The following is a 13,491-nucleotide window of genomic DNA, read 5'->3' as shown; positions in this document are numbered from 1 at the left end:
CCATGGACTGCAGCCCACCAGGCTCCTCCGTCCATGGGATTTTCCAGGCAAGAATACTGGAGTGGGGTGCCATCTGGCAAAACTACATTAATGAGGAAAGTGAGGGAGGGCCTCCCTGAGGAGGCGGTAGCTGGGCCAAGCCAAGTGAGAAGTTGTGAGCTATGTGAGCCTCTGGGGAAAGGATCCCATGAAGAGGGGACATTGAGTACAAAGGTGCTGAGGTTATGGCTGAGTAATATTCCATTGTATGCATATACTACATCTTTATCCAGTCCATGGACATTTAAATTGCTTCCATTCTTGGCTATTGCAGATGTGCTGCAATGAATATTGGGGTGCATGCATCTTTTTGGATTAGGGTTTTCTCCGGGTATTACTGGCTGAAAGGGAAGGGGAGGAATAAATTGGGAGATTGGGATTGACATACACATACAACTATCAATATGTTTATAAAATAGATAGCTAATAAGGACCTACTGTGTAACACAGAGTTCTACTCAATACTCTAGCCTATGTGGGAAAAGGATTCAAAACCGAGTGGATATATGCATATGTAAAACTGATTCATTTTGCTGTACACCTGAAACACAGCATTGTTAATTAACTATACTGGAATAAAAATTTTTTTGAAAAGATGCTGAGATTAGGAGGAGCTTGGCATGTTTAAGGACAGAAGGAAAGGCAGCTCATCAGATTTATATAAAATAAAGGACTTATGGAATCCCTTTCATGATGCTGGTCTCTTAAAAGTAGAGACATCGTCATATAAACAATATGGCTGCCGATTTACACATCATGCTTATAATGTATTTCACATCACAGTTGTTTTTAGGCAGGTAGGCTTACTGTTGAGTACTACTGTGAGTAAACTGGTACTTGTTAGGAGCAGGTTTCTCAGTGACATTAGCACCTCTGCTTTGGCCTAAGTCAGGGTCAGTCTGTGTATTCATCTGTTCATTCGTTCATTCAGCATCTACTGTTTTCTAGGCGTCGGCTCTTTGGGCTAGTAAGATAAGTCAGTCATAGTGCCTGCTATCAGATAACACAGTCTGTTGGTGGAGGCAGAATAAGCAGGTGGTATTTGCAATGCAGTAGTGCCTGGAGAATCCCAGGGACGGGGAAGCCTGGTGGGCTGCCATCTATGGGGTCGCACAGAGTCGGACACGACTGATGCGACTTAGCAGCAGCAGCAGCAGCAGTGCTTGGTCCACAGAGCTCAGGGAATGCAGCCACAGGGTGCCACTGAGTCCTTATATGGTTGAGTAGGAAATAGCTTAAGAGTGACAAGGCTTTTCCAGGCTGAGGGAATTGACTGCCTGTTCAGGGTGTGAATTGGATGCATTCAGGGCAACAGCAAGTAGATCAATGGCTGAGGCTTGGGTGAGAGTTAAGGCTAGACCATTGCTCCCCACCGTGGCTGCATCTTAGAACTACCTGGGGGGGGTGCCCTAAAACAGTCTCAGTACTTAAACCACAGACCAGAGTGATTACAGCAGAATCTCATGGGCATGACTGTATTTTAAAGTTCCCTTGCTGATACCAGCCTGTACGCATGGCTGAGAACCACAGCTCTATCTCTCATTCTCTAACACCTGTGAGTTCAGCGTGGGATAGGAAACCTGGCAGGGGCCACGTGGCTTCTCCCCTTGACTAGAGCTGACTTTTAGTGTCACTTGCTTGCCAGTGTCTTCCTCGTCAGACCACCAGGATATGGCCGTCCCTGCTAGACCTCCCAGCCCTCTCTGTCTGTTCCTCTGGCACCTAACCCCTTACGCGTTTGATCCATGTTATTTGCCAGACACACGTCCACACCCACCTGCCTTCCTCACTGTCTCCACTAATTCTGTCAACTTACTACCTAATATCATGGTACCATACTTTTTTGGAAGCATTTTGGTGTATAAGTTGTTAAATTTCATTTACAAATCTCAGTTTCTCTTCTGACTCTTTTCATCCACTTAAGAGTGTTAAATTTCCTATTTGCTTTCTTTTGAAAACTGCCCTAAAACTAATTGTGTTGTGATTCTATTTAAAAAGATCGTGAAAAAGGAGTTACAGTATTGAGAGAATTGTCATACTTTTTAAGGTGATGACAGTTGTTTATGTATGTCAGATTTGGACTTCCTTTTGTGCTGCACTTAGAGAAGACAATAGCATGGGACCTTCTGCAGAAGGAAATCTTGGAGAAGATGAAGTACTTCTTGAGGCCCACAGTTTGCATTCAGGTGTGTAAGCCTTTTGACACTCCAGAACAGCGTGTGTGTACCCCCTGCAGAAACAGTCACCACAGTGAGATGGGGAGTTCAGACCTTTGACCTTAGGGAAGACTAGCCACTGTGCTGGAGTGTTGGGGAGCCCCGGAGAAAAGCTCCTTAGCAGAATCTACATTCAGGTTTTCCAGACTGAGAACTTATCCCTCATTTTATGAAGGGAGCTGGCTCTTGCAAGGTTTTCTGTGAACTGCCGGGTATTCCTTTACGTTTGTCTAATAAAGTTTAGCACGTGATCCGCTTTTGTAGAGAGAGAGATTTTGTAGACAAACTATATATTTTCAAAATTCTGACTACTTTGTTAAGGTATCTGTGGAAAACTTAATGTTAAGCTAAAGCAGCATGTTACCTGTCTTGCATAACATTTGATAAGTAAATTGCATTTGGGTCAGTCATATATAAAGTGTGTTAGAGTGGCTCGGCAACCTCACGGAATATCGCAGAGAAGTGTTTTGTAGAACAGTTTGCTTTCCCGCTAACCTGGTTGGGAAATGCCCCTGTGAATCGCATGCCCTGGAGGAGAAACCCAACCTGACTCGCCTTTGCCGTTTGATGCAGGTGTGTCCGTTCAGTTTGCGTGTGGTCAGTGTTGTGGGAATAACGTACTTGCTGCCCCAGGAGGAGCAACCTCTGTGCCACCCGACAGTAGAAAGGTAAAAAAAAAAAAATTACCTTCTAGGATTTCAGGTATGCTTGTGTGTAAATTTCTAGTGATGTCTGATGTAATTTCCGTAGAAGAGTGGTAGGTTCTTCAGGCTCATTTAGAAAGTAAACCCTTACTTACTTTTGATTCATATTTGAGTGGGATATGTCTTATGATCATTTTTAGAATCAGGAAAACCTAGAATACTTATGTTAGGAAACTAAATTGGTCTAAGTCTCAGGATGATAGATGAATTACACTTGCATATTCACCATGATTGAAGTTTTCCAAAGTAGAATTCTAATCATAACAGTTTCCTCCTTGAAATCCTTAAATGATAAGCCCAGTTTCTCTACAGTTTCAACCCTGACTGCTTCTGTTCTGTCAGGCCTCATCCTTCTCCCCACTGTCTCAGACCTTCGGCAGCATCAAAGTGCTGAGGGTTGATTGAATGTAACAGCACGGGTTTACATGCGCCTTCCCACATGCAGCCTCTCTGTTGATAATTCCTTCCCTTTGGCCTCTCTTCACACTGTCCCCTCCCCCTGTTTGCCCCCAGAATTAGTCTCTCCCCGTGCTACTTCTGTGCTTTCTATACACTTCTGTCCTCTTGCAACACTCTACTGTATTAATAAAATAATAGACATATGTGTACATAGACACACTGCACATATATGGATACATATAAAACACAGTACTCCCTCTATTATAATGCCTTTTCCAATAAATATTGAAGTGCCTGCATTTCAGGATTCCAAAAAAGTATACAACATAGTTCTGTTCGAAAGGAATTCACTGTTTGGCTTTAGAAATTAGAGTTAATAGATTATATAATGATCTAAAACATTGCAAAAAATAAAAAGTACTTGAGAAGTAATATTGACTGTTAATGCTGAGTGTTTCAGAAGATGACTGAGGAGCCAAGGAGCTCAGGGGCAATAAATGAGGTAAAACTTGAGGGGTCCCTTGCAGGAAGGCACAGTTTACATCGGTGTGGGCACAGTCCCGGGACCAGCCACGGTGTATGGAGGGAGGTGGAGAGAAGCAGACTTGGTTCTCAAAGAGGTTGTTGTCTAGTCTCTGGTTTGATGAAAAATTAGACAAAAATTGGAAAGGTCATACCCTCTAAGAGTTACATGGATAGCCTTATAGTGTGGTACTAAATTTCTTGCCGTATCTTTATTTCCATGTTGAATATTTTAATTTAAGGATTTTTCAGTCCAGTTGTAGTCAAATCATTAAATATGAGGTTATAAAACCTTTTCTGATGGGAACCAATGACAAAGATTTTCAGCAATCACACTATGATTTCAGACGGTTTGAATATTTAATTAAAATCATTTATTTAGAAAGTAATGTGTGACTCTCTTCTCTATCCTATAGGGCACTAAAATCTTGTGGACCAGGCGGTACTGCTCATGTGAAATTAGTAGTAGAATGGGACAAGGAGACAAAAGATTTGTAAGTATTTTCTGACTTAGTGTTTATATAGTCAGTTGTCTTGATAGTTATTTTAATAGCATACGTTTGAGCTTTCAAATTAGCTGAAACACAAACCTCTCTTTTCTTTAGCTAACTATCCAAGTGTGTTGCTAATCCTTTATTTAAGCAATGTATTATTTCTCTCCTATACATTCTGTTGTCTGGATCCCCAAATCTTAGAACATTTATTTACTGCTAATGAGACAGAAGGTATATATTCAAATTACTTTGATTATTATTACAGGCCCATTAACTCTAGTTACACCAAAGGCATGCCCTTTAATACAAAAGGATAAGAATATATGAATTAATCAGCATAGTGTGTGGCCAGGCCCAGAAAAACCAACTGCAAATTATTTCTTGAAAATGATGTTTTAGATTGAGAACTTTTCAAGAACGTTTTGGATCCTAGAAGAGTTGGATTGCCCCTTTGCTCTCTTACATAGTGATCTTTTCAGTTTTGAGTTAGAGTCGTGCCGTGAAGCCGTTAATTTTGTTCTTGTGTCAGTTTCGCCTGACCGCCTGGCACATGCTCTTCCGCCCCTCATTGCAGTTTGTTTGTAAATACTGAGGATGAGTATATCCCTGATGCAGAGAGCGTCCGGCTGCAGAAGGAGCGTCACCACCAGCCTCAGACCTGCACTTTATCCCAGTGTTTCCAACTCTACACCAAAGAGGAGCGGGTAAGGGTGGGCAGCGTCCGTTGGGTGATGGGGGCAGTAGGGAGGCACCAGGGTGGGATGGCCCTGGAGAAGGACAGGTTGCGCCCGAGAAGGCCTCAGGAAGTGCTTGCACTTATGTAGGTTCTGCACACGTGATGTGCATCTTAGTGTTAATCCTTTTACGACTTTAACAAAAAGCAGTATAAATTTCTGGAATTTCTGGAAAAAAATGCTCTAGACACAAACCTTTGTATAGTTCTTTTTTTCCCTCCTCTTTAATGGTTAATGATTAAGTTATTTTTTTGTTTTAACTTTGACATTAAATTATTTTCCTTTGTAACTAGATCAGTGGTTCTCAACTTTTTGGTAGTGAGAACATAGATGCCAGGACTTATTAAAATTAATTAAAATTGAAAATTCATTTCACGGGCTCAGGAAACACTGTGGCTGGTTGCTCTTGCTTTGGACAGTGTAGATACAGATGTAAATCTGCACAGTGTAGAACAGCATGGTTTAGACCACTTAGCATGGTGCTTTGCAGGTTATAGGGATTCGGTAATTGAGAGAGTGGATGGGACCCTTGACTGTGTGTGTGTTTTCAACAGGAATATTTAATAGCAAGGTAGATAACATATGCTTATCTAACATTTTTATATAACTAAGTTAAGCTAAACATCCTGTTCATTGGATAAATATAGCCTGCTGTATGTGTGTATAATTCAGAGCAGTTTAAAATACACTGTAATTTCAAAACTTCAGAATTTGAATAGGTGCCAGTGTTGTCTTATTTTTTCAAATGAAAAAAGAAAATTCCTTTCATTTGAGGCTTGGATCAAAATTCCATACCTATATTCTTAGGATCACTCTATAGAGTCTTCATGATTCAGATGATACAAGGGAAGCTTCAGTTCTACTTTCCTTTTAGAGGAGACATCTCAGCTCTCATAAACTCAACCAGGAGAATGTTGGTGGCAGTTACAGTGCAGGAGTGATGAAGCTGATTCTTTACATAGCAGTCATCTCATATGCCTTCCATTGGCTCGTCTGCGTTCAAGTCCACACCCACAAACTGACCTGATTCTGAATATTCTGGTTGAACCTAAACTGGTGTTTCCTGAAGGTCAAAACCCAAGTTCTGAGCAGGAACCTCGTGAATAGTGAGCAATTCATCAGCAATACTTGGACTCCCAAGTTGGGCCCTGCCCCTTACACACTGGACTTGTACACAATCAAGGCTGTCATCTGCCATTGCCACGCCCACTGCACCAGCACTGGGGGTGACACAGCCATCATCGACAGCCTTTGTAACAGCCCTCCAGCCATCTTTTATTGCCTCTTTGATTTGCATGAGTGTGTGCTTATTTTGTCCTTTGACCGGTAATGTCACAGATGTTGCATTTCTCAATAAAGGCGAACTTGTCTTCTCCCAGTGTGTAGTCATGGACAAGTTCAGCATGTCCCAGTCAGGATTCGGGTCATCAAAAGAATTTAGAGCTACCCCACCACAGGCCAGAGTCAGCTTTTCCACCTTGCTCTTAGCTCTGTGCAAAGCTACTAGGCCTTCTTTTGCAAGAGCATTTAAGGCAAAGGAGTCAGTTCCCTTTTGATTAACAATAGTACACCCTTTAAGTCACAGCCACACTATTTTGTAAAGTTTTATTACTTTTAAAACTCCATCTTTAGTGAATTTTCTTTCAGCCTTTACTAATTTCTCTCTCCCCTGCACTCTTATTTTTAAAAAGCCAGAATTCACTTCTGATTTTTTGTATTCTAATGGCACATTGCATATAAGGATATATGCATCTTTTTCTTTTCTTTTTCCACGTCAGGATGGCATGTCCCATCGTCCAAAACAAGACCTCTGGTTAAGCTTACATAGTTTCAGGTTTATGTTTCATCTCCATGATCTCAACCATGAAGGGGTCACTGTGTTTATCTTTTTTGTTAATGACCAAGAGGAATCTACTGCTGCTTCTGTTAAAACATCAGCAAGTTTAGCATGAATCTTAGTATATAGAGATGTTTTGGCCGTGTCAGTGTTTCCCTGTCCATCTCTTTGTGTATTTTGATTCGTTGACAAAGCTAAAGTGCCTTTTCCTTTGCAGTTTTGTAAAAATCCTTCTGTTATTATTCTGGGATCAAAACCCTGTATTAAACACACAGTTAGAAAACTACCACTAACTTGGAGATCTTTAGTTAGGTGCGACTGTAGTTCATGATAAAGCAAATTTATGGAGGGATATTCTGGATCATTCATACCCTTTCATGCAGCTAATATAGTGTGCTGACTTTCTCAATACTTTTAAAAGGATACATAAATAGCCTTTTCAGTGTAGAGGAAAAGAACAGACATTACAGTAGCAGTCAGAACCAAGGAACTGAAGCACTCTTGCTGCTCACCGTGCAACAGTGCTGTGTGGTTTTTAAGCCTTTTCAGGTTTAGACACCTTGAGAAACCTTGATGAGAGCACTTAGAGTTCATCTGATTTTGAGTTGATGTTTAGGATCATAATTCCAACTACTGATTGTTACTACTCATTCTTGCATGTAGGGAATCATGGAATTTCAGAGTTGGAGGGGACTTCAAAGCTTTTTTCTAATGATTGAGTTCTTCTGCTAATTTCAAATAGATGATTGTCCAGCTGCCGTTTGTCAGAGACACTATTTCTTCTTTGGGTATCTCTGATGGTGACTGATGTTACCTTGAAATACGTCCTCAGTTGCTACAACACACAGGCAAACTCTCAGGTCATTAAGAACAATTGAGAATGGGTCTTCGTTTTCTTCTACTTGTTTATCCTTCAGATGTTTGAAAATAGTTTTCATCTTCTTACTAAGCCTTTTCTCCTCCACTCAGTTAATAGCTAGTTCCTTTACTATTTTTTCATTAGACATATTAATCTTAGGCGTATATAAAACGATTGACATTGAACCTGACTGATTACATGCTCTGTGTAGCCCCTTATCCTATTTACCTTTTTTTGGGGGGTGGGGAGATGTTCAAAGCTTAAAGTTGGAGAAGGCAATGGCACCCCACTCCAGTACTCTTGCCTGGAACATCCCATGGACGGAGGAGCCTGGTAGGCTGCAGTCCATGAGGTCGCTAAGAGTCGGACACGACTGAGTGACTTCACTTTCACTTTTCACTTTCATGCATTGGAGAAGGGAATGGCAACCCACTCCAGTGTTCTTGCCTGGAGAATCCCAGGGACAGAGGAGCCTGGTGGGAGGCCATCCATGGGGTCACACAGAGTCGGATTCGACTGAAGTGACGTAGCAGCAGCAGCAGCAGCAGCAAAGCTTAAAGTTGGGCAGATCTACTAGATGGGGACTTCCCTGGTGGCTCAGACGGTAAAGCATCTGTCTACAATGCGGGAGACCCGGGTTCAATCCCTGGGTTGGGAAGATCCCCTGGAGAATGAAATGGCAATCCATTCCAGTACTATTGCCTGGAAAATCCCATGGACAGAGGAGCCTGGTGGGCTATAGTCCATGGGGTCGCAAAGAGTTGGACATAACTTCACTTTCACTTTCACTAGATGACAACGAATCGAACCAAGTCTCCTGCATTGCAGGCGGATTCTTTACCAACTGAGCTATCAGGGAAGCCCAGATGACAACATTGGTATTCTACAAAACATCTCACTGATCTTGTAATCAGGATTTGTTCATTCAGTACCTGTTTGTTGAGTGCATACTATGTGCCAGGTCCTGTGGTTGGCCTGGGGTTATAGCAGGGACCAAGACAGACAGCATTTTTGCCCTCAGGCTGTTACAGTGTAGTGGGGATAAACAAGTAAATAAAGAAGCTAAGGCCGTGGGGTAGAAGAAAGGTTGAGAAACAGAAATGAGGCCGATGTGGTGGGGCATGGCAGGTAAGAGACTTTGTCCTGGTCGTAAAATAACCCTAGCAAGTACTGCAGGGTCCAGCACTTCCATAGAAGGCTTTCAATAAATATGTCCTGCAATGAATGAGTGAGTGTTCCTTGGGAAGCTCAGTCATTGGGTCCAGAAATAACAGTTCAGATAGGAAAGAGGAGCAGGTCAAACTTAGGCTGTGTGGTGATAATTTTGGGGTCAGGCTGTCTGCAAGCTCAGTAGTGATGGTCAACAGCATTTGCGAATGTCAGTGCTGTTGGCTGCCTAAGGATGCTTTGGAAACAGTGTCCAGGTCTCAGGTGGTGACAGCCCTTCTCTCCTCATCACCTTGGATGTTCACTGTTAAGAGACTGACATCGAGGGGCACAGGCAGAGAGTGTGGATTGTGGATGGTGCATCTGGAAATCCTGGCACGGCTGAATGTGTTTTGACAAAGGAGACCTAAAGTGAAGATCTGATAGGTATTTTCATCCATTTCATCTTGTGGATGAGGATTTGGACTTCTTTTAACTAAAAAGCAGAATTAGAGACTGGAAATTGCAGGGAGAGTAATTTCATCTTAATCTGAGGACGAACTCTATAACAGACTGAAAGTGGAGCAGCTGCCTCCTGAGCCAGCGCCTTCCCTGCCAGGAGTTCGTGAGGCCGGCCGTGCTCCAGCTGTGCTCCATAGACCTGGCAGCTTTGTGGCAGTTTATGACGCGCTCAGTACAGGAACAGAGCGTTGCTGTAGAAACTGTCAAAACTATTGGACATTGTCATGACGTTCTTGCTGTATCTTATAAAAGAGTATCTGTTCACGATGTGTTGAAAATGAAAAAACAAACAGCCTGCTTCTTTACCAGGAGCGCTGGGCCGGGTGGCCATGTACTTAGGTGGACAGTTTGCATGTTGCCAAGATGTGGACTTGCCAGATGACAGCATAGGTCCCTCCTGTCTAGCGTTCTCACTCAGCTCCAGCCACTCAGACGCCTGTCCCTCCGCATCTTTCCTGCACACACAGCTGGGTCTTCCTGTCGTGAAAGAAATCCCCTGACCTCTGCTTCCCCTTCAGGCTGTCCTGCCAGTCTTTCTCTTCTTTTCTGCCCAACTTGATCATTAGTGGTTTCAGCGCGTTCTCCTTCCTTCCTCCCAGATCCCTCGTCATCTCTCTGATTTGGCTTTCTGACAGCTGTCCAGGATTCTTTGGGCCCCTCCTGGGCTCAGTTCAGTGGCCTTTGCTCAGTCTGCATTCAATTCTTTCCATGGGATGTGGTTCTGATAACCAGCCTGTTCTTGCCACTCTTAACTTGGTCTGCATGAAAGAAATGCTGCTGACTTGCCTGAGTTTCTGACTGTATCCTCAGCTTTCGGTGATTTCTCAATCTTTGTTTCCCTTAAAAATATACATCCCCCCAGGTTCTGTCCTTGGCTTCTCTGACGTCTCAGAGGGCATGGCTATCTGTTCTGTTCCCATGGCTGCCCTCACTTCATCATGTTAATGGTTCCAGATCTGAGGCATCTCTGAAATCCAGAATGAAATTTAAAAAACCTCTCTCACCAGACATGTCCTCTTAGCACATCTATGTCCCCTTCCTGAAATCCTTCCCTGCAGATGGGACACCCAGGGATTTGAGGCCTCAGACTGGTGTTGAGAAAGATCTTGGTGGTAAGCAGGAGGGGGAGGATTGTCTGGAGCAGTTTGATGTTTGGGGGAGGAAGAACAATTAAGAGACTAGAGGAAGAAGGGATAAGAGTGAATGAGGACTTTGAATTAAGCTGGGTTGAGGGGGATGGAGAAGGAAGGAGACAGGTGTGAGGAATGTTAGAGGGGTGTTATCTTGGATGGACGAGTGGAGGAAGAGGGAAGGATTTGAGGCTTTGGGATGACCCCTGTGTTCTGCTCTTAACAGGTGGTAGTGATATTTGCTGGGGTAGGACATACAGGAGGAGAAAGGGGAACTGTATTGACAGAAAGGTGACGAGTTTGGGAGTATGACGAGCTTCTGTGACATTTAACATCTTTCTGTAGGATTTACCTCATTGGTCGTTCCTTTTTGAGAGAGTCTATTCAGAAATCATTGGAAAAGACCCTGGTGCTGGGAAAGATTGAAGGTAAAAGGAGAACAGGGCAACAGAGGATGAGATGGCTACATAGCATCACCGACTCAATGGACCTGAGTTTGAGCAAACTCCGGGAGCTGGTGAAGGACAGGGAACCCTGGCGTGCTGCAGTCCATGGGGCCACAGAGTCAGACACAACTTAGCGAGTGAACAACAGCAGCAGCAGCAGCTATTCAGCCAGTGTTTGGGTGCCACCCGTAGCCCTTTGATTGTGTTTTTCCATTGACTCCCATTAAACGTAGTTTGTAGAGGGATTCAGAGTTGTGCCATGCCTTGGCCCAGAAGTGAGGAGACAAGGCTTTCTCCTCTAGGGGTCCTGCTTAAGTGGCGCTAACAGCGTCGTGCTCCTTGTTTCCAGCTCGCCCCTGACGACGCCTGGCGGTGCCCGCACTGTAAGCAGCTGCAGCAAGGCAGCATTACATTGAGCCTCTGGACTCTGCCCGATGTGCTGATTATCCATCTGAAGAGATTTCGACAGGTAAGGAGAGCCTCTGGCCCAGGGAAGAGCACTGTGACCAGGTGTCTTACGCCCCCTACTGGCGGGCTGTTGGGGATGGTTCTCTGGTGTCCCCGTGAGAGCCCACGATCTTGTGTTGTTACAGACCCACATTTTCCCTGTGTTTGGGGCCCTGTTTTGTTCTTTCCCAAAGCAAAGTTCAAGTGTCCTGTGACCTTTGAATCCCAACCATTTTAGTTCATACGGCAGATATTTTACTTTGTTCCTGAGGATTTGCTTTAGATTTGTAAATGTTGTGCTCATGTAAGTGTGCCTTGGGATTAAAAAAAAAATTGAGCTCCTTTCTGGGGGCGGGAAGAATTCTGTTTCTACCTAAATTAATAACGGGTGTTGTCCTGCTTCCAAGGAGCTGTTGTACAGTTGGGGAGATGAGTCATACATGTATACGAAGAAAATCTGCTTTGCATTGTATGGCTTTGTGAGTCAGTTTTCCCAAAAAGGCTGTCTGTTCCTGAGGTTAGAGCTGTCCTGGGCGGCCCCCTTGTAAGGGAGGTAAATGAAAGGTAGATGCTGGAGGAGTCTCTGAGCCTGGCTGCAAGAAGGTGTGGATCTGAAAGATCAGCAGGAGGCCTACAACAGGTGAGGGAGGGGCATGCACATAGTGCCTGGACACAGCGGGTGCAGAGCAGGGCAGGGGGCTGAGAGCTGAGGCCAGTGTGGCTGGAGGTCCGGGGGGTCAGGGAGAAAGGCGAGAGTTGAAGTAGAAGAGGCCGGCTGTGGCTGGCCATCCAAGCCTGGTAGGCAGAGTGGGGTTCTGAACCACTGAAGCAACATGACCAAAGGCGTGATTTGAAGAGAGGCTACAAGGATGCAGACAGGTCTGAAGGAGGCCGTTTATCCAGGGCAGGCCCGGCTGATGGCTGGCATTGGAGTTGCGGCAGCGGAGGTGGAGAGACCCGGATAGATTGGGAGATGTCTAAGATTCGCTGATGAAGTGAAGATGTTGGGGGCGCACACAAGGTCGCCGGGGCGGGGCTTAGTGCATGGAGGTTTGGAGTCCAGCCCCTGTGCTAGTGAGGAGTGAGCATTTGCCTTGAGTGTCCCAGCTGCACGCCTCCATTGGGGTCTGCGGGTGGACGGCCTGTTGAGGGTTTGCCCAGCCCTCTGTCTCTTTCCACACACACAGACTGATGTCCTTTGCTTTCTGTTTCTTTTGAAGACATATAGTCACGCCTCCAGCGCCCCAGCTCAAAACTGTAGTGTCATCTTTGACTATTCTTTCTTGTCTCTAACATCTAGGCTTGGTTGTCCTCCCCACTTCCTTCTGTATGTGTCCTCTTCTCCCCATTCTTGCTGTCATCCTGCCAGTTCCAACTTTCTGCTCCTTCCCAGCAGGTTGCAGTTGCGGTGTCTTTTTATTGGTTTTGTAACCTACGCTGCTCTTCCCTCTGGAGCACATTTTGGGCACTACTTCATGGCAGCTCTGATGACATCATCTCCTGCCTCAGAGCGTCCCCTTGACTTCCCCCAAGCTTCCTCCCCAAGCTTCCCCCTTGACTACAGAGCAGGATCCAGGTTCTTTAGCCTGATCCTGCAGGACCGCCTGCCTTTCTCTTAGGAACTTTTTTTTTTCCCTTAGAATTGGCATTATCTATACCTGATTCATTTTTTTAAAGCCCCCATAGACACAGGAGGGCTTCCCTTATGGCTCAATTGGTAAAGAATCCGCCTGCAATGTGGAAGACCTGGGTTTGATCCCTGGGTTGGGAAGATCCCCTGGAGAAGGGAAAGGCTACCCACTCCAATATTCTGGCCTGGAGAATTCCATGGACATGACTGAGTGACTTTCACTATAGACACAGGAAACATTCAGTAGATATCTTTCAACTGATGGCAAGATTTCCAGGTTGCCTAAGGTTGTCAGCTCAGTGAATGTAGCAAGCTGAGTCACTGTTAACTTTGAATGTACTTCCTGGAGGAAGGGCCGGGAAGAGG

At 44.6% G+C, this 13,491-nt stretch overlaps 1 protein-coding gene and 1 pseudogene across 1 annotated transcript in view; one reads left to right on the top strand and one right to left on the bottom strand.

Moving 5' to 3' along the window:
• Positions 1-13,491, top strand: part of USP31 (ubiquitin specific peptidase 31) — an 83,447-nt gene that overhangs the window by 52,462 nt on the left and 17,494 nt on the right. Inside the window, exons 9-13 of the mRNA XM_010837418.1 lie at positions 2,114-2,225; positions 2,829-2,923; positions 4,297-4,374; positions 4,949-5,078; positions 11,398-11,517. Coding sequence (XP_010835720.1) covers positions 2,114-2,225; positions 2,829-2,923; positions 4,297-4,374; positions 4,949-5,078; positions 11,398-11,517 — 535 coding nt within the window. The remainder of the gene's footprint in view (positions 1-2,113; positions 2,226-2,828; positions 2,924-4,296; positions 4,375-4,948; positions 5,079-11,397; positions 11,518-13,491) is intronic.
• On the bottom strand, positions 5,388-8,013 carry LOC104986571 (annotated as a pseudogene).

The sequence above is a fragment of the Bison bison genome, unplaced genomic scaffold (assembly GCF_000754665.1).
Source record: "Bison bison bison isolate TAMUID 2011002044 unplaced genomic scaffold, Bison_UMD1.0 scf7180017864072, whole genome shotgun sequence".
Classification (NCBI taxonomy): Eukaryota; Metazoa; Chordata; class Mammalia; order Artiodactyla; family Bovidae; genus Bison; species Bison bison.
Note: the sequence above shows the minus strand (reverse complement) of the source record. Positions and strands in the feature narration are given on the sequence as shown.